The sequence below is a fragment of the Monodon monoceros genome, unplaced genomic scaffold (assembly GCF_005190385.1).
Source record: "Monodon monoceros isolate NGI ecotype Baffin Bay Population unplaced genomic scaffold, NGI_Narwhal_1 Super_Scaffold_2, whole genome shotgun sequence".
Classification (NCBI taxonomy): domain Eukaryota; kingdom Metazoa; phylum Chordata; class Mammalia; order Artiodactyla; family Monodontidae; genus Monodon; species Monodon monoceros.
In genome coordinates this window covers 14570950-14594975 of record NW_021703776.1, presented here as the reverse complement: position 1 = coordinate 14594975, position 24026 = coordinate 14570950, and the positions used below count along the sequence as shown (strand labels likewise).

The following is a 24026-nucleotide window of genomic DNA, read 5'->3' as shown; positions in this document are numbered from 1 at the left end:
AGGCTGGGGACCAGGGGCTTTGGATTCTGACCCTGCCACCTCAGACCCAAGGCACCCTTGGGAGCACCAGCAATCAGCAGAGAGACTGGGCATCAAGATACCTGGGACGTCCTGGGAAGAGATGAGCACCACACCCACATGTGTAAGATGCTTGGGGTTGACTGATTGGTACCTAAATCATAAGAGGAGAAACAAACAGTTTCTGGTGCTACTTAAAGGGAACTGATAAACATTGTGCATATAAAATCAGAGCATCTCCACCATGGCATGTTAACTAGAAAACAAGGATCCAGACTTTGTCTGTCTGCCTTTCCCTTTTATTTATTTAACAATACTATTGTTTTCGTTTTTAGAGCTTCTAGCTAAAAACAGAGCAGAAAGGCTTCTTTGTAAAAACAAAAAACCAAAAACCAAACTCATTACAATTTTCCATATCCTACTTTTCTGGATTGTTCAAAAACCCCCTTTCATCACAAAAATTCTTCTGCAAACAGTAAACACATAAGATCTTTTAGACATTCATTCCTCTTGATTTCCTTAGAAGCATTACATTTTCAATCACATTTAAAAAAATCGCTAACATCCTAACAACCAGCTGAAATAAAACATATCGTAAAAAAAAATTGGGTGTTTTGTTTGTAGTATGGCATTTACTTTACAATGCACATATTAGGTCAAATTGTAAGAACAAAAGCATTTTCCCCACGTGGAGCTCCCACAGAGTATGCACATGGTTTATTCTCAACTCAATAAGCTCTTTCGACCAGCTTTCATATACCTTCCATACCAAAAGGCATACCTACCACTATGGCTTGTAGTGACTTAAAAAGAAAAATTGAAGCATATCATTAAGAAAAATGCTGCAAGACGTGTCTATGAAAAGGACTGCAGTTGTTAAGGCAAGGGGTGTACGGCCTTCTACAGGCTGCGTGGGTAATGCCTGGCCTCAACCTGAGAGGAAGTCCCCATTTTGGAAAGCAGTTAGCTCACACTCGTTTTGGGTTTGTTCTCTTTGGAGCACTCCTAGCTTTAATGTTCTTCTTGGGGCTGGCTGGTTTGGGGGCAGGCGGCTTCCCCTTGGGTTTCGGGGCGTTACTGCGGCTGGTGCGCCCCGCTGTGCGCTTCTTGTCCTGGATTGTCCTCTGCTGTTCCTGCAGCCTCTCTTCCCACTGCTGGGAGGCAACGTGTACACATGACTGTCAAGTACATCTCACCCCTTTATGCTCTTAAACTAATATCCAAAATAATGCAGACTTTCACTGTAATATATTCATCAAGACATCCAAGATTATAATAGCTCCCCTACCCTACGATGGTGAGCATGTATCCTGTACCAGATGCTCTGGAAAGTGCTGAGTATATGGTGACATCTTGACAAGCAATCATTTCGTTGAAACAACAGCCCTTCTAGGCGGACACCATTGTCGTGACCCGGAAACAAGCACAGTGATATTATTTGCAGAAAGTCACACAGCCGACAAATGTCAGAGCTGGAATTCAAATTCACCAGTCTGACTCCAGAGCCCAAGGCCCTAGCTCATGCAACTTTTCCCATAGGCCCTCTAATGCAACTTTCCTATACAGCAAAGCCTTCTAAAAAACGTTTTACCAAGGCTAAAAGCAGAAATTTTTCCAGCTACACTAGAAAGTCAGGGTTTCTTATCACACTTATGGGTTCACCTAACTCTTACATCCAAAGGAAGGTAGAAGCTCCACCCACAACCAGTAATCCACTCAAGTGTTAGCTACCCAGAGCCAATGAGAAATGAGTCATTCTAGATATTCAAGTCTCCTTGATAGAAAAGGATTTACTCTTTAAATATGAAAATGTGTAAGAAAAAAATGAAAAAGTGAGTCCACTTGAATTGACATTACTTTTCATTATAACACGTAAGTCCCTACTTTGTTAGAGTATATTTCAATTAGCAAAATATTTGAACATGACCATAGACCAGGCAGTGGAAATACAGTGAAATGAAAAACACCGTCCCCACCCTCCTAGGGCACAACTCTAGTCTGTTCTAAAATAATAAACTCATTACTGTATGTTGTTATTACATGATTATATTTTCATATTCTTAAGTTGGAGTATTTGCTGTCAACGTGAATGACCCAAACAGCTATGATTCTTGAAAGCTTTCTTTCCTCTCAACAATGTCAGGTTTTTATGGTAGCCTTGCCTTCTAGGTTGAGTCATCTAATCTACTGCAGTTTTGGGAACCAGATAACCAATCTTGCTAGAATTTTCTGTCCAGTAAGACCAAGCGTGCTCCTGAGCAGCTCATGAATGTTTAGCTCAGATGCAAGAGCAGTGTTTGGGTCTGTTATTCAGAAATGCACTCAGTAGGAGAGGCTGTGTTGAAACTACCTTCTCCAAAAATCAGTATTAATATACACTCTCCCCTTGCCCAGGGATTTTTATTCCTGCAAAGTAAGAGAACACAGGCAGTAGCAGTATCTGTTGTGAACATGGCAACACAAATTCTCCTGCATATATCTAAATATATTTTCAGGAGAAGGGATGCTTTAAAAATTCCATCCCAATGACCTGATTTATTTAGTTCTGGAATGATTTCACATGTCTGGGCAAAAAATTATTCTAACTCCTCTGAGTTGCCAATATTTCTATGATGTTACTACTAAAATTATGGGTCTGGCCACAAAAGTATTACTTTGTGTATATGATTTATTTGGACAAAAGTCTTAAAATTATTTTAAATACAGGGAAAGATTCTGCCTTATAGAGTGATAGGGTGATTTTTAAAACTAGGTATTCACACCCCTACATGTATATGTCTGTATTAATCCCACTGGATATTAATTCTGTTCAAGTACTTGACTGTTTGCTAAAACAACCAAAAAACGAATTTAATCTGGAAATAACCAGTAGATCCGTATTGAATGCAACCAAATCACCTTTGAAGCTAAAGAGAAATTTATGGTAGAAACTCCAAGTGAGAAAAATTATTCTCTTAACTACCTATTCAAAAGACAAATACTGCTGCTATTGTCAGCTCCTATGATAGCCTGGAGATGAAAGAATGTGAAGAATTCCCAAATTCTATAGAATTTCTTTACATGCATTCAAATCCATATTCCTAGTATTGCTAATTATACTTACTATGGATCTTTTACTAAGTTGATCTCTCCATTTTTCAACTAAACAATTTTCAAGAAGCATCATCCTGAAAAAAAGTAATTTATCTTAATAAGCAATACTTATTAGGAAAGTAAGAAGTTCAAAAATACAAAAAATTGTAAAAAAACAAAATTCTTCACTGTTAACCCCACAATTCCCCATTTATATTTTATTGATATTTCATTTCATTCTTCCTTGTACCTATATATATTTTTAGATCACACTGTATATTTAGATCACACTGTATATTTCCTTTTAGCATTGTATGCATTTTCTGATATAACTGAATAATTCAAAAAATATAACTTTCATAACCATATAAATTATAACTATGGATAGCCATAATATATTTAACTATTTCTCCACTGTCGAACCTCCTCTTTTGCTTAGCTATTATTATTAGCATTGCATTGAATATCGCTAGTGTGCACTGGCTAGTTATATCCTTAAGATAGATTTCCGAATGTAGAAATCTGGGTCAGAGTTTGTTTTTTTTTCTTAAGGTTTTCAATGCATAGTGCTACATTATTTTCAAAATGGCTGAACTTTCATTTAATTCACCGACACTAAGACTAGGTAAAAATGGAATCTTGTTTTTATTTGGGTTGCAGAATTAGGAGATAAATATTTTAATGTTTATTTACTACTTGTACTTCTGCAACTTTGTATAGATTTACAGATGTACATGTATTTCTATATTGTAGTCAATGTTTTAAATATTAATTTATATGAACTTTTTATAGAGTAAGATTATTATTCTTTTGTCATACCTGTTGCAAGTACTTTTTGTCTTTCTCTTTTTATTTTGGATTTTTATGTACACAATAGTGTCATCAAATATGTGCATTGACATTTTCCCTCGTAATTTCTTACATTACTTTTATGTTTACAAACCACTTTGCTTTTCAGATAGCATACATTTATTTACCGAACTTTATCCTTTTTGATTAGGTTTTTAAACTAGTTACCTCTTTAACCCATTTGAAATTTATTTTAGAGTACAAAGTGAAAATGCATACTATTTTTCCAAGTAAAGCTATTTGCAACATTTAGTAAATAATAGTTTCATTTCTATTGATTTGCCATATTTCCTTCATGATACAAATTCTTGTATGAATTATAATCTGTTGCAAGACTTTTTCCTCTGCTTTATTTATCTACACATCTACTGTTGCTCCGCATGGTTTGAACTAGCTTTATACTAGTCTTGTTGTCTCATAAGGCACATTTCCTCTCATCCCTCTTATTTTCAGAACCTCCTTTACATGCCCTTACCAGTTTATTCTTCCAAATGATCATTAGCATTGTTTGTGAAGACATAAATCTCAATCATCCATAAAACTTTTACTAGGATTTTGATCAGAATTACACTGTCTATAAATCAATGGGAAAATGACACGAAGGCTGTTATTTAACTCATGTATAATCCATTCACCTGTGCAGCAACCCGGCACATCCCCAGAACTGCTTCTAGTACTGGAGTGGATGCAAAAGCCATACAAGAGACCAGCCCAGAAATATTCATTCAACATTCATTCACTCAATGTGTTTAGAAAGACAAGATATAAGCAGCAAAACAGCTTTAAAACCAAGAACGCAAGGAATTTTGAAGAGAGTACTAAGTACTGATAGACTCCAGAACAAGAAAGTATTCAAGTGAAGTCAGTTTCAAAAGGTGTTTTTTTTGTTTTTGTTTTTTTGAGAAATAGAACCTTGAGCTGTATCCAGAAGAAACAGGTGAGCATTATTAATGGCAGAGAATCAAAGGGAAGACTTCTTATATAAAAATTAGTAGTTCTGCTGGAGAAATAGATTGCAGCAAGTTATGGGACTCAGTCTGGAACCTGCACTGAAGTGTTTGATTTTTATATTTTAAGGACTTGTTATATTATAAGGATAAATAAAAAGATGCTAAGGAAAGATGTGTGGGGAGACACCTTCAGCTAGAGATACGCATATAATAGATGTGAGTGTGCACGTGTGTGTATGTGTGTGTATGTAACACTCCAACCAACAAATGTTGTAAATTCAGTGTAAAGAAAATGTGTGGAAGTGTAGTCTCAAATGGCCATTTTCCTTTGATTTGTAAGTTATTAAAGAGACCTTAAGAAAATTCAGTATTTGCCACACTAAGATTGATTTGAAAAGAATTGGTTTTACTGAAAGTAATATATTTGTCTATAAGTTTTTGAAATCAGGTAATGAATTCTGAAATTGATTTTTAAAGAGTCCACTCAAATATATTTCCATTTTTCCTTAATTCTATGAAGAATTAATCGATATTTAGGAGATACGATATCCTAACCAAGGCATCTATTCAAACTGATTTTTCAAAAAGCTAGAGCCGTTTTTTCTTTTTCCTTTTTAAACCACGATTAAGTGGAATTTTATGTCTTTCCTAGGCGGTGTGTAATTTTTTCTGCCCATCTGTGCCTACCGTGAGCGCCACTCATAACACATGATGAGGACATCTTGGTGGGGCAGGATGTGAGGACACTGGCAGGATGAATTCGTAATGAGTGGGACTTGAGTTCGAGGGATGGGTGATGAGGACTTGAAGATCTCTTTCACATCCACCACTGTAGTTACTTCATTACAGCCACTCCTCTGCACAGCTTTTATTTTGGCATGAATGACTGCAATTGAAAAATCGGTATGTGTTATTGAAGCTTTGCAGAAAAATATGGATGGTTTATTCCTGCCAACTCCTGAGTCTCTCTTAAAGAATCACTCCTGTAATTATGGCCATGTCCAAGCTGCCCGAATGCAGGCAAAAAAGGCCACACAATCATGTGCTAAATGTAAGGCCTCGCATATTGTCAACAATGTCTTAAAAGTTCTGAATCACGCTGCAAGACGGAAAAGTAAATTCACAAGCAGGCTTAGTCTGGGATCTGTCTTTGGGTCAGTGACTGCTCCACAATGGACCACAGATAGGGTTTGAATAGAGAATCCCATGGATCCTTCTCAGCCCTAAAATTCTATAATTCTATGATTAGGGGTTTTTTGGGGGCCAGAAACGTATCAGGAAATTTAGTTACATAGAATGTCGATAAAATTTTATAGAAACAATGCTTGCTTCTACTCTGTCATGTAATGATTTGAAGTGAGAATCATATATTCTCAGATTCAGAAGCCACCTGAAAGTTTGTATGGTTCAATCACCCATCTCCTGCTTGAACTCACTCTGCTCCAGAGGAAGTTATTACAGTCATAACATTTTTGCACCGGAAGGAGTCTCTGAAGACTACTGTTCTCAATCCTTTCATTTCCCAAACTGCCCAAGCAGGGTCCATGGTGGGTAGAGGTAGAACTGTTATTACAGATGGCTGGTAATATCACTGTCTCTGATCCTGCTTTCAATTCTGACTCTTTTGGTCCCTTGCTATTACTGCCTGCAGTGGAGTTGTAATCAGCCAAGGGTGGCTCTGTCTTGGATTCCATCCTAGGAAGCTGGTTTATGAAGGAGCTAAAGAATGTAAATAGAAAATAGTTTCATTATCAAAGTGGTTTTGAAGCAATGATTCCCCAGAGGACAGCATGACAGTGAAACTCAGTTACAACTTAGTTACAACTAAGTAACTAAGGCTGGATAGTGTCAGATGAGGGATTTTGTGGATCAGATTACAATGATATCTACATAGAACAGGTTTAAAATAACAACAACAAAAAGCTACTAGAAAAGATAGTGTACTTTTTTTTTGGTTGAATTATGCACTTCGGCTATGTGTGATTCTAAAATCCGACAACCTAAATAAGAAGTTATTTTTTCAGACTTTTATAGTGCCATGGTCTTCCTGCTTTTATGTGGGTTGTATAATATAAAGGTTCTTATGATATAAAATTTCAGTTTGAAATATGGAAAGCTGAGTTAGCAAATAAAATGAACAGTTTTCCCCAAACAGTTTCTGTTATTTCAGTAGAAATAATTTAAGAAATGTAAAAAAAAACAACCCCAGAAAATAACCCAAAAAGATATTTTAAAGGAACACATTTTTAATTAAATTTACTTTCAAATGATGATAGCAGAATTAAATTTGCTGAAAACATTCAAAGTAGCATGATTGACTTATTCTCTGAAGAAAGTGCTGTCTGGGTCTTTCAAATAAGAGAAGAGGGCATTTAAGCTATGCCAATACTTACAGCCACAGGGTCTTGTGATTAACATATTCCCACAATTTCTTTAAGGTGTTTAATATTTGTAGCTATTTATAGGTAAAAAGATACATGTGCAGATCTTAATTCCTGGGTCTCTGGGCCTCAGGTCAAATCCATGGATCGTCACCCATCCTTCCTGCAGCAGTGAAATCCTGAGAAAAGTGAGGTGCTCTCCCGGCTGACAGCACTTCTCACCAGGACGTGTAGGATGAGGGATCACACTAATTCACACCACCATTCTCACCTGGGTGCTTTACCCAGAAAAGCAAGACGTTTTTACAGTTGCTATTGTGCCACCTAGAGCCCACATGATTAACTAGAAAAATCCCTCTTCGTCACCTCATGACTAGCAGGCCTGGCTTTGTCACGCGCCAAGTCCCCAACCCAATGGTTTCAGCAGATAATTTACCGTAACTGTAGTTTTTGCTCAGGTACGTCGCCAGGGTCGGCTTCACCTTTTTGCACTTGCACCGGTCTAAAGAAGACAAAAGAGAGACCAAAAATTGAAGAAAAAGATTCAGAAATCACTCTGGGGAGAAGAAAGAGAGGGAGCCTTGAGGACAAAGAACTCACCAGGGCTTAGGCGTTTACAGTCAAGGTCAAGAGGCCTTTCCTGTACCATCATGTCTGGAGTGATGTCTATCCACTTAACGTCTGAAACACACACAGGGCCACATGGGTGTGGTCAGTGATTTGGTCTGTTCACCCAGTTGGAATAAGGAATCATCTGGACACACTGACAACACAGCAGTGCACACACACACACACACACACACACAAATCCTGAATGGTAAAAATTGTATGTGATTGTCAACTACTTCTTTCATATAGACTCTCTGGGCTTAGGAAAGAAGACTTTTGACTGGGACTGCTTATCCGGAACAAATTGATGTGAAGGCACGTCCATTTAAACTGGATGATACATACAGCCAACCTGGATAAATTACATCCTTCCGCCCCAAACCTATTTTAAAATGTTGATTTTTCAAGTTGACAGTTTACACTAATCAGAATAACCCAAATATTTCCAAATCCCCACCTCACATTTTGCAGAAACAGTCCATAGGTACCCCAAACAAGCATAGCCCTGTATCATTTCTATAATTTAAGCAATGAATATGTTTTTTCTAAAACTCTGAATTAGAGAGGAGTTTCGGTTTTTCCTCTTCATTTTACTTCTTCTCCTCCACGTTTTGGGCAATGCTCTGAGGTATAACTTCAGAAACTACACTAAAGCAACACCATAGTTTCTTTAAATGTGCAGCAACCTGGGTTAGGCATAAAAGGAGGCAAAAATATACTTAGGTTTTATTTCAAGAAGTGGATTTAAACCTGCTCCTTCTTCCTAGAAAAGCAGGAAAAAAGACCAAAGAGAAAAGAAGGAAGTGGTGGTTGAGCTCGAGTTGACTAAGATGCCACAGAGGTTGGCCCTGGGTCAAAGACCATGAAACAGATGTCACAGTTTTCCAGGGCAACTAAATTTACAAACTGCACTCCTGGTGGGGAGTGAGAACTAGTACTGTTTTTTCAGAAGAGCTTTCAAGAGCTAACATTAAATGAAGAATTCTGGTGGGAATATTTTAATAATTAAATGATAACATGTGAAGTACCTAAAGCTGGCTCAGATCCACCTTAAACCCTATATACTTGTTTACTACTGCTACTATCTTATTTTATTACTATAAAGGAAAATGTCCCCAATGGTCCCCTATCTAAGCAAAATCGCCCGCCCCTCCTTATGGGACATGGTGCTCCTTAGCTCCCAAAACTCCAGTAGAGAAAGCAGACTTTTCCCGAAATCAAGTCACTGCCCTTCCCACCTCCTCCAGCTCTCCTAAGTAGAATGGGGGGCTGCTCGACCACCCGCTGGCAGCTGTAGGTGTGGCCGTCGGGTTCTTACGTGGCAGCGACAGCCCAGGGTGCCTCGTCACCCCCCTCGGTCCTTCCCCGGGCCTCACCCTCCGGAAGGTCAGTGACGATGGCCTCGGGCGAGATGCACACGCCCCGGTCGTAGACAGGCAGCTCGTCGCAGGCCAGGCTCTCGGGCCAGCTGTGGTTGTACATCTTCATGAGGGGCTCGCAGTCGTCACGCGCGCGCTGGCACACCGACTTGCACGGCTTGATGGGGTCGTGCAGGAACTCCAGGGTGCAGATGGGCGCATACATGGCGCAGAGGAAGAAGCGCAGCACGGCGCTGCAGTTCACGTCCACCAGCTCCTCGTACTGCTCGATGGCCAGGATGGCGTTCTCCTGCGTGCTGTGGTGCAGGTGGTTGGGCATCCGCGTGATGTTCCAGGGCATGTGCCGGCACATGGGGATACGCACCGCCTCGCACGGCGCGCCGCGCACGCCCAGCGCCAGGCGCAGCCACAGGCAGAGCGCGGTCAGGATGGAGAGGAGCATGGCACTGCTCTCCCGCGCCGCCACCCCGACAGACAGAACGGGCCCTTCTCTCCCCGTCCCCCTAGGCTTCCTCTCTCCCTTCCCGAAGGAGGAAGTCCTTTAGGGCACAGGGGATGTGCTCGTCCCAAACTCCCGTGGGCAGCAACGCTGGGCCGCGGGGGCCGGCTGGGAGTATACGCCGTCCGACGCGCACAGCACGAGTAGCACCAGCCCTCAGCCTCCGGGGCGTGAACCCGCCCTGGTAGCTCCAGCCCCCGGCCCGGCAGCTCCGAGCGCAGCCAGTCCCGGCCATTGCGGGACCTATTTATCCCGACACCTCCCCTGACGTGGGCTCGGGAACGCTCCCTTGGCAGCTGCAGGCGCGGCGCGGGCTCCCCCTCGGCCGCCCCACCCTCGGCCCTCTCTTGCAGAAGTGGTGACATCATCTCCTCCGGGCCGTAGCCCAGGGCTGGAATCCTGCATTCCCCCAAAGTCCGTCCTTTTTAGTCTGGCCAGTCCTTTTTCTCTAGACCAAGAAAAAGAGCCTCTGGCAGTCGTTTTGGACACCGGATCCAAGAAGGTGCAAGAGAGGATTTCAAGAGAGGGAGGGACCGCCTTTCCAGTCAAAGCTGAACTTTGCGCCCTCTGCCTTATGGGTTCCCCAACTGTAGAGTTGGAGGGAAGTGGGAACTTCTGCTGCTCTTTAACTCTGAAACATACTTGCCTTCTCCAGTAGGGGGCATGAGAAGCGCTGAGCGGTGAGACTATTGTGTGGGACGGGGAGCGTGCAGCTGCAAAGGGAAGGACGCCCCCCTCCCAGCCGCGAGTTGTATGGAATTTGTTTTTGTTGTTATTATTGTGGCTAGTAGACGTTACTTTGGGCTCAAGTTTTTCCAGAATGGCCTCTGATCTGTACCTGCTCCAGGAACAGAACTGCCTGAAGGTGTAAGTAACAGCATCTTCCAGTTTGAGAACGTCTTCCATCCACCAACATCCCCTTTTCCTTCTCCTGACTCCCTATTCTTCTCTCCAACGTGAATGAAAGCAGAAAACATAGAAGACTTTGGATACCACAATTTGAAAGATTTTTTTTTCCTCCTTCATGCCAAGTGATTTCCAACCCAGCAGTCTAACATCTTGATTTTTGATTTGCTTGGAAACTGTTATTTAAATGAAGTAAGAAGCTGTGTACCATGGAGAACAATGATGTATGTTTTGTTTTCTCTTTTATTTTTATTAGAAAGAGGTAGTAGAATCCACTGCTGGCTCAGCTATCCACAGAAAAGGGAGGCTTTATTGTTCCAAGTGTACATCAATCTTCAGGCAGTAAGATTTCTGGTATATGATATTTTCTTAGGGCATTAGAATATGAAAACACGTTATCTGAATGTTAATCTTTAAAAACATGATTTAACTGGAAATCTGAACTTGAGGCAGACAGATTTTTTTGTCTCTAAAGCTTAGATCCACAAAGTTAGTTTAGTTTTGACCCTGATCAGGACTGAGGATTAAAATAGCCCAGGAAAGGAAAAGCACAACTGACATTTACTGAGCATGTACAATGGGCTCGGGGTAGTGCTAAGTGCTTTAAATGCATGATCTTATTTTTTTTCCCCCAGGAACATGAATCAAACACGGTAGGCTGAAAGGGTAAATGAGACAAATACATTTCAGGATTCACCCAAGGAGTCCAATTCTATTTTGTGGGAAGGCCGGGGTGACCAAACAGGCAGGCCAATCTAGAGAGATATTCCAGTTTTCTGTAGAACAGCTCTCAAGCTTCAAAAATGCCAACGCAGGCTAGTGAAATATCAAGCGAAGGGGATAGCCCAGATGAGATCTCAAGCCATTTTCAGCAGTAAACTCCAGTAGGTATAAATGCCTGGCTTAGTGAAAAAGATTTTCAGCCCAAGTTCCTACCAGGGAAGAAGATACAGTTTTGAGAGAGCTGGACTCCCTGTCCTTTTCCTGGAGTTAGTTGAGGAGGGCAAACCTGGGGAGGACTCAAACTTCTGCAGCCAGTTTGAACCTGCTGCATTAGTTTAGCTATGCAAGTACCAAATCGCGACATTTCAGGTGCTTCCCTCATGTTCGCAGATGGCATGTCCTTTAAGAAAGGGAGAGGAGAAGTTAAGAACCCTTCTCCATAAAGCTCTTTGCTTATCCCATTAGGTCTGTTGGTAGTCTGGCCTTAGCGTTTCTAGGAGAGGGTGGCAGTGTCGAGGGATTCATCCGGAGAGTCTGTCAACCAGTCTCCATCTTCTTGCCCGGCTTTAGCACTCAATCCATTACCTCATACTTGACATTGATTTGCCAAAAGCTCATGTAACTGGGGAAGTTCCCCTGGTCTGTGGCTTCTCTCCGGTAGCTCCTTTTCAGTCTCCTCCAGGGACTGTTTCTCTGCCCATCCTTTCAATGTCTGGAGTTCTCTAGGGCTCCATCCTCAGCCTCCTTCTCACTCTCTACACTCCCTGCTGCTCCAGGTTGGCTCAACCTCGGCACTGTTGACAGTGGGGCTGGATAATTCTTTACTGGCTGAGTGGTGGTGGTACTGGGGGCTGTCCTGCACATTGGTATCTCTGGTCTCCTCCTACTAGATGCCAGGGGCAGCTTACCCCCTACCCCACTGTGATAATCAATAAGGTCTCTAGATATTGCCAACTGCCCCCTGGGGGACAAAATTGCCCTGGGTGGAAAACCACTGTGTTACTCTCCTCTCTGGCTTCGGGGACCACCTAGATGTCAGTGGCTTCCAAATCCAGACCTCTAGGCCTGCTGGTCTCTGGAATTGTTTATCCAACTGTCCCCTGGGAACTTCCACCTGTATATCCCACAGTCATCTCAAAATCAGCCAACCCTAAACTGAATTTATCTTCTCTCACTCCAGGCTGAACTCCCAGTGGTCCAAACCAGAAACCTCTTCCTCCGAGTCTAAATCCTTCTCTCTTGTTCCCAACTCTTCCACCCTCTGCATTTCTACAACCATGGCCTTAGCTCAGACAGCAGCTCTCGTCTGGATTGCAACAGTATCTTCCTCCTTCTCCCTGCCCTCTGCCTTGCCCTGCCATCCTCCACACTGACCTGGGGGAGCTTCCTAAGGCATATCCCTGATGATGCTCTCCCTAGCTTTACATTTATGGATGGCTCCAACAACCCCGGTATTAATAACTAATCCTTAAAATGGTTTTCAAGGCCTTGAGTGATCTGGCTCCGGACTACCTTCTGCTTCATACTTGAACCCAAATATCACACTCATTTTCTCTTGTCGCCGCGCTGACTCTCATACAGGAACGCTCTCTCCCACTTTCACCTGCCTCATGCTTCTTCATCCCTGAAAGGCAGATCTAGTGAAAAGACTCTATAAACTTGGAAAGCAAGGCTGTGCTTTTGGTTTTTAAACAGTTGTTTTCTTTCTTCTTGATTCCATACTCTAGATCCTAACATTACACCAACATAAACCCAATTAACTTTCTTCTTGATGATCCTAAACTCCCAGACACACAAACCTCTAGGCTTGTGGTATTGTCAAGTGATGAGTGAGGGGAGCAGTCTCACCGCAAATGTGGCCTCCAGGCATGTCCTTGAGTCCTCAGCCCAAGAGCAAGGGCCTATTTTCTAGTCCGCCAGGCTCTATATGGGGAGTGGGGGGCTGCCAAACGGCCATGATAAATGACTCGTGTCATTTCTTCAGGAAGGAACCCTTTTTTCCATTTTTAATTTGGAGTTAGCAGGTGGCAATTTTGATAAAGGGACAGGGTACCTGCGGCACAGCAAGTGCTGAGGCCCTGCTTTCCCGACCTTGACCTCGAGCTCGTCCCCCAGAGTTGGTTACCCGTTGAATACTCAAGTTAGCAGAGAAACATTTCCCTTCTCATCGCTCCCCCCCCCCCGCCCCCCTTTAAAACACGGATGCCCTTCAGGATGCTAGTGGCACCGCTGCCACTGCATTTCCTGTTGGCAGCAGAGAGCAAGTGAAAACAGAAGCTGCAGCGGGCAGCGGCCCGGGCACAAATAGCTCCCGCACGATTCACCGGAGCTTCCCCAGGGCCCAGGGCCCGGATCCCAGGCCTGATCCCCAGAGCCGTAGAGGCCGCCGCCGGGACCGGCAGCAACTTGGCCCAGACCGCACTCGGGCACAGTCCGAGAGAGCTCCGCGCCGCGCTTCTCTTGGGCTGCTCAGCGCCCCCTCGGGCTCAGGCTGGGCCTCGGGGGGCGGCGGGCGCGGCGGACGGCGATGCCGGGACGCGCTCTCCTCCGCGTGGCCCGCAGGGCCCTAGGCGCCTGGCTGCTGGGCGGCCTCTGGGTCTGGGCGCTGGGCGGCCTCTGCGGCCTGGGGGCGGCGGCGGCGGCCCCGGGGCCCGGGGCCGGGGACTCCCCGGGGGCTCGGCGCCCGTGCCAGGCGCCGCAGCAGTGGGAGGGGCGCCAGGTGCTGTACCGGCAGAGCACCGGGCGCTACAGCCGCGCCCTGCTCTCCTACGACGGGCTCAACCAACGCGTGCGGGTGCTGGACGAGAGGAAGGCGCTGATCCCCTGCAAGAGGTACGCGGGGCGCCAGGGCGCAGGGCGTGGGGTCGCGAGGCCCGGGGAGGGCGAGGTCGCGGGGTTTCCAGCCGCTCGCGGCGCTTCCCTCCTCTCCAAGACAAACTTCGCCGAGAGGATCGCTTGGGGACAACACAGTCGGGGGCTGGGTGGCGGCTGGGCCCACCGGGAGCGGCCTGCTAGCGGGCACTCAGTGAGACCCCGCGGGGCGGTGGCCGGTGAAGAAATGACCTGCCGGGCGCTCCAGGCCCAGGTTCGCCCACGCTCGAAGGCTGCTGAGTCAGCCTCCTGGCTCCTGGTGGCCCCCCTTCAGCCTAGGGCGTGTCTTCTGCACTATCTCAGCTCTTCCAGGAGCCATCTGCGAGGACGACAGGCAGATTTTTTTTTTTCTTCACATTTTAAAGGAATGTGACAACACTGCAAAAGGTGTGTGGAATCAGTTAAAAAAAAATAAACTCATCACTGTGTCATAGCCATTAAAATTTCGGTCTACTCCCTTAAATTTTCTTTTAAGCAAGTTTTACATTCTGTAATCAAAAATCCTATGTCTGGCTTTTTTATATAACACGATCTCTCATGTGTTCTTATTTACCATTTCATTGGTTGGCCCCTACCTATTTTTAATGGCCGCACAATAGCCCACAGAGGGGTGATGCTACAATGTTTTTTAACCACTGGTCTGATCATTCACCTTTCTGAATCTCATGTGACAAAGGACACTCTCTTTCTGAGACCTCAGCTTGCTTCTGACCTCTTTAAGACCTGATTTCTATTTTGGGATCACCACCTGTCAGTTGGCCCCGTTCCTGTTTCTCTGTGTGTGTTCTTCCCAGGGTTGTGCTGGCCTCTTCGTATGGCATTCGCATCATTAGGAGGTGCTATGTGAATGTCCAAGGTTTAAGGCTCCAGTGGGCAGTAAGATGTGGGGCAAATCTGATATCATTTTACCTAAAAGCATTTGTCCAAGTATTAGGCATCTTGAAGACAGTATGGAAGTGCCAGAACCCTTCAAAGGAGTATATTCGAGAATGCAAAACAGTGCATGATGACTGTAAACCATGAATGCTGAGGAGGCCTGGGGCAGCCGAGTCATCGTGGTGGACTGGGGGTATCTGTTCTCTTTCAAGAACATGAATGTTTTTTGTCAAGTGTCGAGGGTCTTTGTAATAATAATAGCAACAACCAACATTTGGGTACTTGTTATGTACCAGGCATGGTGCTGAAGACATTCCACATACCATATGATTTAGTTTAAATCTCACAACAACTTGACAATGCAGGTTTTATGATCTCCAGTTTACAGACAGAGAATCTGGGGTTGAGGGAGATTAGACAGCTTTCTCAAGACCAAGAGCTGGGACTTGAGGAAACTGAGTGGATTCTGACATCTATGATGTAACAGGCTCTTGTCCGTTCATTCATTCTTTCAACGTGCATTTTTTCATGTCAGGCATTTTGTATTCAGAGTGAGTCCTGGGCTTCAGGGAGGTCACGGTCTGGGGGTAGAGTCACGTCAGTAAGAATTCCCATACAGTGGGGTGAAGGATGAGCTGGGCACGAGAGCACCTCAGACAGGCACCTAAGCCAGGCTTCCTGGAGGAGGTGGGACAGGAGCGAGTCCCAAAACCCCCGGACGAGCTGACCATTAGAGGGAACGAGGCATGGAGGGGAGACTGGTCCAGGGGGATGTGGGTGTATTCCAGGACATCCTGCCACAGGCAGGGCTGAGAATATTCCAAGAACTGCAGGCCAATCACTATTAAGACTGAAGCATGGAGTATGGCGGGAGGTTGGGGACCCAGGGAAGGATATTTAAGCAGTGGAATGCCGTGATTGGATTTTATAAAGAAAACTGGTTGTATGGTCGAGAATAAAGAAAAACAAGAGAAGAAGCCGAAACATGACCTAGGAGATGTCTGTAGAGAGAGCCAGGTGAAAGACGGGGAGTGGCAATGGTGATGGTGAGAAGTGGACGCATTAGGGAAGTCTTGAGGATATTGAAGAGGCTTATTGAAGGAGGTGCAAACGATTAGACGCTGTGCTGCAGGGTGGTGAGGGGGAGGGGACAGTCATTTTTGGCTTCTGAAGCTTACAGTACTGATGGCATGAGTAGATGGGGATGCTGTTCGCTGAGATGGGGTTTGGCTTTCTGCACTTGTGATAAAGGGTCAAGCGCCACTCTTTGTGTTCGTTGTTGTGAAGCCTTTTATGATAGTGGCGTATTAATGAGTAGTCATGTTGAAGGCGGGCTGAGATGGCCCAAAGCACACTGCTGACACAGAGGGTTCATGGCTGCCCCCGCTCCCACGCCCCAAGGTAGTATTTTCACAACATAAGGGATTAGGCTCTAGAGTCAGATAAATCTGCCTCTGAATTCAGATTCCTAGTGTGGGTCTTTGGGTAAGTTACTAGATGGGAATACTACTAATGCCTAATGTATTGCTTTGTTCTGGGGATGAAATGAGTTCAAGTATGAATAGCACATAGTGCAGTGGTCTGACACAGAGTAGAAAAGGCGCTCAGCATGCGGCCACAGCTATCCCCATGGCCACCGCCATCAGCGCCATCCTGGTGAATGTACCATGGCCCAGAGACTCCCTGCCAGCCCTGTGGGCTCAGACAGTTGATCTGGCAGCACGCTCAAGGGCCCTTCCTTTGGGAGCAGACTAGGAGCAAACAAGCTCAGATGTTACACTGGATATTTCAGCGAGTGCTGCAGCTGGCATGGGGGCCAGCATTCTCAAATCTCACTAGCTCATTCTCTCCCTGTAGGCAGACCTATGTGGAGAGCCAAATTCTAATCAGGAAGTTGTGAGCAAAGAGTTGGAGCAAATTCATGGAGTCTAATGACTGCCTGCTCTAGGCTAGGCCGTGTGCTCAATGTTGAGCTTTCCATCATGCATAAGACAGGCCAGCCCAGCGTAATCAGGCTAAGATAAAGTGATGCATCCTTTTCACCAGAGCGGTGCCTTGTCGCTGATTCTATGCTACCCCAATGCTGCTGGTCCAGACTCCCTCCGCTCTGCACGGGGCCTTGGAGGGTACTGCTCCGGTTGTCTTAGCAATCCTTCTTCTATGGCTCCATGATCAATTAATATAGTCTTCAGATATGTGTATTATATCTTTAGTGGGGTCACAGCCAAATCTTGCTGGCCTAGAAGCTTTTTTGTCCCCATGTGGTGATTTGTTTCTTTCTTTCTTTAACTCAAGTATAGTTGATTTACAATGTTGTGTTAGTTTCTTGTGTACAGCAAAGTGATTCTGTTATACATACATATATCCATGCTCTTTTTCATATTCTTTCCTGTTATGGTTTATTACAGGACACTGAATATAGTTCCCTCTGTCCATGTGGTGATTTCTCATTTCTTTGCCCTGATCCATCAAGTGTTGATTTCACAGTTTAGCTTTTAGAAGGCCATTTTATTCCCCATCTTTCCAATTTCTTGGCAAGGTTCTGTCTCACAGTCCCATCTCTGGCCCTAAGTCAGATGTAGAAAAGAATGTTTAGTGCATAAATGCGTTTTTAAGCTCTTTAAATGTAGATTTGTTGGAACAAACTCAGAAACTTTTTCAGGTATTAGCAGTCTGGCCAAGAAACCAGATGTTATTTGAAGAAAATATGGATGGGTTGTCTCTTCATATTTATTTATAAGTTGAGAAGTAGTTTTAGAATTGGATCAACTTCTTAAGATTTTTATTTTGCATCCAGTTAGTTATGGAAAGTCCCACTAATAGTTACTGTGGAATGACTAGGATTTTCCAGGCTTTCTTCTCCCTGAGATGATGGAAAAGATTAAATAACCTTACAAGCTTCAGATAAGACAAGCCTTAGCAGAGAATGGGAAATATTAGTAATTGATACTATTTCATTTTCTGGTTCCAACTGTCTTTCCTATAAACTCACAAGTATTACATTTGGAAGACTGAAGGAAAAGCAAGATTACTTTGTATTTCAGTAACATAGTGAACTTTATGGGAGAAGCAATGTAGATGCTGAATGAATTTTGTTAGGTTACCAGTAACTTACTGCTCCCATTTACAAGATGGTGGATTGGGAGTTGGAATTAATGAAGCAGAGCGAGCAGAGAAGCATTAAGAGGACATGCATTGGTAAATTAGGAATATGTCTTAGAAGACTGTTCAACTACCAATCCTACATGTTTGGGGATTTTTTTTTTTTTTGGTAAAAGACTAAAAAAATATGTCTTAAATAGAGTGACAAGTGGGTTCTTATTCAAATACTGATTAGTTCATCTCTGTCTCAATTTTTCCAGACCATTCTTGTTTCTTGGAGAACAGAATATAATTTCTCTATTCTTAGAGAAAATCACCTAGTGTAGTGGAGAGAGCATGGACATCCATTTAGACAGTCGTGGGATGCCAAACATGGCTTCTAATCCTGGCTTCACCTCCACAAGGTCCTTTGCTTCTCAGAACGTCAATGTTTTTCATCTTTTAATTTGATTTTAATGATATCGACAATGTTTTTTTTTTTTTTTTTGCGGTACACGGGCCTCTCACTGTCGTGGCCTCTCCCATTGCGGAGCACAGGCTCCGGGCGCGCAGGCTCAGCGGCCATGGCTCACGGGCCAAGCCGCTCCGCGGCATGTGGGATCCTCCCGGCCCGGGGCACGAACCCGTGTCCCCTGCATCGGCAGGCGGACTCTCAACCACTGCGCCACCAGGGAAGCCCTACAATGTTTATACTAAATAATGTTTAGGACTTCTTCCTTAAAAGCTAGGTACAGATAAGATTAAATGATACCATGAGAGCACTCCTTGTACTTTTATTATATTAGGCTGATTCCTGTTTCCACCAAGATGCAATGAACTTGACATAAATTCTAAATGTTTTCTCAAGTTGTCCCCTTGGGTAGACAATTCAGAGTTCTTTTTCTTCCTTCTTTTCACCTAAGCTTGTGTTCATGGGTAGAGAAGAGCAAGGCTGCCTTTAAAAGCTTTGGCTCCAAACTCAGAAGGCTGTCCTCTCCATGGAGCCTCCCTGTATACTAAGGGGTTGAATAGGACTGCTTACAGAAGTGCCCCTCCAAGGATCTGCTGTGGAAGATTAATCCCAAGGGGTGTTATCACACCAGGCGACTTCGACAATCATATGTGTTTGAGAATCAGGATTAGGTTTTTTTTCCTCCAAATATACAATTTTATTTTGAAACTATCTCCCACTTACAGAAAAGTTGCAATTCTGGTCCATAGCCATTTTTTCCCCTGAATCATTTGCGAGTGAGTTGCAAATGATACCCCCACGACCCCCAATACTTCAGTGTATATTTCTTACAAACAGGGCCATTGACCTGCATAACTGCAACACAACCATACAAATCAGGAAATTAACATGCATTCATTTCTACCATCTGAAATTCAGGTCTCATTCAAATTTCTCCACTTGTGCTTTTTATGTTCTTATAGCAGAAGGACCCAGTTTATATTCAAGCATTGCATTTAAACGTTGTGTCTTTTTAGTCTCTTTCTGTCTGGAACAGTTCCTCATTCTTTCTTGCACTTCAATACAGGCCAGTTATTTGGCAGAATGTTCCTTGATTTGGGTTTGTCTGATGTTTCATCATAATTAGATTCAAGTTATTCACTTACGGTAGGAACGGTAGGACTGTCACATCTGGATGTTTACTTTGATAACTTGATTACTGATGTCTGCATGGTTTCTTCAGTGTGAAGTGACACTTTTATACTTTGTAATTCATAAGTGTTTTATAGGGAGAGATTTTAGGACCATGTACATATCCCATTCTTCATTGAAGCTTCAAGTTATTCATTTGTTTATATCAGCATGGACGTTAGGATTCTCATTGAATTGCATTTGCTCTCATTGTTTATTTGATGTTCAAATTGTCCCAGATTGGGCCAGTGGGAACCTCTTCAAGTTGGCTTCTATGTTCTTTTGACAGGTCTCCCTTATTCTTTGAGCACTTCCTTGCTTTCTGGCAAGATATTCCAAGATCATCTGTACTTTCCCTGCCAGAGTCTTGGAATAAGCCATTTCTCAAGAAGCTCTGGTTACTTTTACTGGAGAATAATATTTGGAAGCCTAGGTCCTGGTCTAGTTGTGCTCATGGCTCTTGGATGGCACTGCTTCCAGGCCCCTTCACTGGACAAAGCAAGATGATGTAGGTTTGAATACATACATACATATGCACATACACACACAGAGTCACTAACACATATATACAAACATTTATATCTACATTTATTTCTAAGCTTCCAATTCTAATACATAGAGATATTTATACCGATATCTCTAATTCTGATCCACCACAACATGGACCATTCTAGTGCACTCCTGTTCATTTTTCGTGCCTCCCTTTTTAGGGCGTGAGAAAACTGGATGCCTTTATTCAACTGCAGTAGGTAACCAGTCAGGCATTGCTATGGTACCCCCCTCCCTACATGGATGCCTTCCTCTTGGGCTCTGCACCCCAGGCCAGGCCATGCAGACACCTACCTTGCTTGGCCCTGTCTAATGGCTTTAGACTAAACTGTTTAATAAGGGGAAGGGAAGGTCAGGTTACATTTTTTTTATATGTTTTTCTTTTGGATTTCTCGGGGCTACATCATCGTAAATCCTCAGGGAGATGAATTAGTATGAAATGTTCAACAGATTTGTTTGATCCTGAGCCCTGCTTTGCATGGATTGGGCTCTCATTTGAAGAAATCCTGACTTTCAGAATTTCAGAAAAATTACTCCTTTGCCCTTACTCCCTCCTCTTGGTCTCTGATAACTGGAGCCAGTATTTTATTTTATTGGCTCAGGAAGTCTGACTGCTTGTGGCATTCTGATCCTCGAAAAATAAACCATGCTGATTTGCAATACTGAGTTTTTCTTCAAGAAAGAGATTTTATTGGAAGCGCATGAAGTTTTCTTTAAGAGTCTTAATTCTGTGGGTCTACTGACCCTGGATTTCAGAGGGTTGATGCTGGGATGTGGAAAAAGTGGGCAGTGAGGAAAAAGAAGTTCCAAGGAAGATAAGCCCAGGAGAGTAAAGGGACTGGTGGGATAGGAGACTAACTTATAAAAAGAAGCCAGAGGTGGTCACCATACTGCTTTGAAAACATCTTTATTTCTCTCCATTAACCTTGAATTGTTTCTTCCTGATTCTGACCTCAAAGATGGTGGTCAGGGGAAAAGTGCCCAAAGATCTGAAAATATTCCACCAATTAGTGGTTTGTTTTTCCTGGAATAAATGTGATAGGCTTATATTTCCCCAATTCCAGTAAAAATCTTCTATTTTCCCCCTTTATAATTTATTTTATTTTACCCAGCTTTCAAGAAAAAAAAAATCTTCTCTTGATCTTACTAACTGAAACCCCATTCTCCCCTTCTATTTAAAGCAAATCTCATGCTAACTCCAATTTTTGTCCTCCCATGCTCTCTTGGACCCCCCTCCAATCAAACATTGATCATCACAGCTCTACTGAAGCGGTTCTGGTCAAGGGCAGTACACTTCACATTACTAATCAAGTGATCTTTTATCTGGTCTCATTTTACTGTTGGTCATTTCCTCCATCTAGAAGTATTTTCTTCATGTAGCTTTCAGGACACTATGCTTTTCTAGTTCCTCTCCTTCCACCTCATTTTCTTACCTTCTCAGCCTCCATTGCTCTTTCTCCTCTTCTCTTGGATCATTAATGGTGGAATGTTCCAGGGCGCAGGCTTCCCATCCCTTTGCTTTTCTGTCTCTACCCCTTTTTTGGTGATCTCATCTCGATCATGGAGTCAACTGCCATCCTTACCTGAAGGACTCGCACATGTGCATGTCCAGCCTAGAGCTCTCTCCTGAACTCTGCGTTCATATATCCAGCTGCTTGGTTGAGTTCTTCTTTTGGATCTCTAATAGCTATCTCAAACTCAGCATGTCCAAAATTAATGCCTCCCCTGCAAACAAACAAACAAACAAAGAAAAGTTATTCCCCTTGCAGTTTTCTTTACCTCAGCTAATAACAACTCCAGTTGCTCAGGATCAACCCTTAGAGTCATCCTTGATTTCTTTTTCTCCCACTTGCCACAAGTAATCCAGAAGCAGACTCTATTGACTCTAATTTTGATATAGACCCAGACTTGTAGACCAGAATCTGACCACACCTTTGCTGTCATCCTGGTCCAAACCTTCATCATTCTTGCAATAGCCTCCTAACGGGTCCCTACTTCTGCCCTTGCTCCCTTTGGTCTGTTCTCAACATAGCAGCCCGAGTGATTCTGCTAAAAATTGTTGTATCATGTCTCATGTCTGCTCAAAAACCCTCCTGTGCCTTTCTGTGTCTCAGAGTAAATGTTTTTGCATGGACTTGACCACCCTGTGGGATCTGCTTCCCGACCCCCTCCACACCTTGCCTTTGACCTCTTCACTCCATCGTCCATCCATCATCACCTCATTGCCAGCTCACTCACTCCAGCCCATGGCCTCAGCATTCTCACTCCTTTGGCACTTGTGTTGTTGATTCCTCTGCCTAGAAAGCCTTTTCCCTAAAAAGCTGTATGGCCCACCCCCAAATTAGACTGTCCCTTCTCTCCACATTTTCATACATCCCACCTCACTGCCTTTTATGTTCAAGATATTTACCTACTATTTAATATTTTTATTAATATTTTATTAACATACTATTTAATTTAATTAAAAACTTCAAAGTCTGTTCCCTCATATCCAAAGTAAAGCTCCATAAGGTCCAGGATTTTTCTCTGGTTGTTGCTGTATTTCCAGCACCACAGAACAGGCCTGACTAAATTTTTCTGAATGAGGGAATGAGTAACAATGATACATAGTCATTGTAAATGGGTATCTAAAATACAGATATGCAAAGAGAAAAAAGTAAAAATTATCCATAACTGCCAAAGTGATAATGACTACTAGTAACATCTTCTAAATATCCTAAGAGATTTTTAGATGCAAAGTCTACATACTGTAGCCCATACTGTTTTATAATAGGCTGTTTTTCCTTTAATAATATTGTGCAAGCTCATCCATACTGACTAGTCGGCTTGTATCATCTTTGAACTCCTGGCTTCTCTTCATTCAGGTCTTAGCCCATCACCTTCTCAGAGGGGCCTTCTGTGACTGTCCAACAAAGCCCTCCCCACCAGCCACTCTCCATCACATCTCGTTCTGTTTCCCTTAGGACACTATCACTGAGTGACATTGTCTTGTGTCTCTCTTCCCTGGAGTGAGAGGAGAACTTGATCTGTCTGGTTTACTACCAAAAGCCCAGCACCTAGAAGTGCTTGGCACATAGTAAGTCTCAGTAAATGTGTGTTGAATGAATAAATACCATTTTTATGACTTTTGGATTTCTAGCATTACACATGTTCATGGTGGAAAATCTAGATAACAGAGAAGACCAAAATAGAGTAAAGAGAGTCCTATTGTCCAGGATTAACAACCCTTATATATGTGCTTCTGGATTTTTAATTTCTATTTCTGTATATACAATTCTAAAATTAAAGTGGAAACATGCTTTGTGATTTTTTAAATTTAACAAAACATTGTACATATTTCTCATGCCACTAGGTAATCTTTAACAGAATCATTTTTAATGACTGCATGGTATTCTGGCTAATGGATAGAACAGAGTTTCTGTGAACAGTCCTTTATAGGGGACAGTTATGTTTCTTTTTCTCTTTATTTATTTGGTTGCACCGGGTCTTAGTTGTGGCAGGCAGGCTCCTTAGTTGTGGCAGGTGGGCTCCTTAGTTGTGGCTCACCAGCTCCTTAGTTGTGGCATGAAAACTCTTAGTTGTGGCATGCATGCGGGATCTAATTCCCTGATCAGGGATCAA

The 24026-nt window shown here is 43.3% G+C and overlaps 2 protein-coding genes across 3 annotated transcripts in view; one reads left to right on the top strand and one right to left on the bottom strand.

The window, feature by feature from the left end:
* Positions 1–630: 630 nt before the first annotated feature.
* SFRP4 (secreted frizzled related protein 4) lies at positions 631–10001 on the bottom strand. 2 transcript variants are annotated; one of them, XM_029233789.1, is made up of 6 exons: positions 9256–10001; positions 7871–7951; positions 7707–7772; positions 5577–5775; positions 3122–3185; positions 631–1172 (listed from the first exon to the last, which is right to left on the bottom strand). In XM_029233789.1, exons 1-6 carry the CDS (start codon positions 9698–9700, stop codon positions 987–989), a joined length of 1041 nt encoding a protein of 346 aa, XP_029089622.1. In that variant the 5' UTR covers positions 9701–10001; the 3' UTR covers positions 631–986. The 2 variants fall into 2 exon arrangements, with proteins under 2 accessions (XP_029089622.1, XP_029089623.1); XM_029233790.1 differs by lacking the exon at positions 7871–7951 and having other exon boundaries at positions 9256–9977.
* A 3650-nt stretch (positions 10002–13651) lies between these two features.
* EPDR1 (ependymin related 1) overlaps positions 13652–24026 on the top strand; it is a 34696-nt gene continuing 24321 nt past the window's right edge. The window contains exon 1 of the mRNA XM_029232880.1: positions 13652–14218. Within this exon, the coding sequence (XP_029088713.1) occupies positions 13914–14218 (305 nt within the window). The 5' untranslated portion in view covers positions 13652–13913. The remainder of the gene's footprint in view (positions 14219–24026) is intronic.

Bases quoted from the DNA above. Each gene is read 5' to 3' on its own strand.
- SFRP4 (XM_029233789.1), bottom strand. From the start codon at position 9,700: ATGCTCCTCTCCATCCTGACCGCGCTCTGCCTGTGGCTGCGCCTGGCG. The intron at 5,776-7,706 runs GTAAATTATCTG...TTTCAATTGCAG, and splicing joins GAGCAAAAACTACAGTTACG to TCATTCATGCCAAAATAAAA. The intron at 1,173-3,121 runs GTAAGTATAATT...GTTGCCTCCCAG, and splicing joins AACTTAGTAAAAGATCCATA to CAGTGGGAAGAGAGGCTGCA.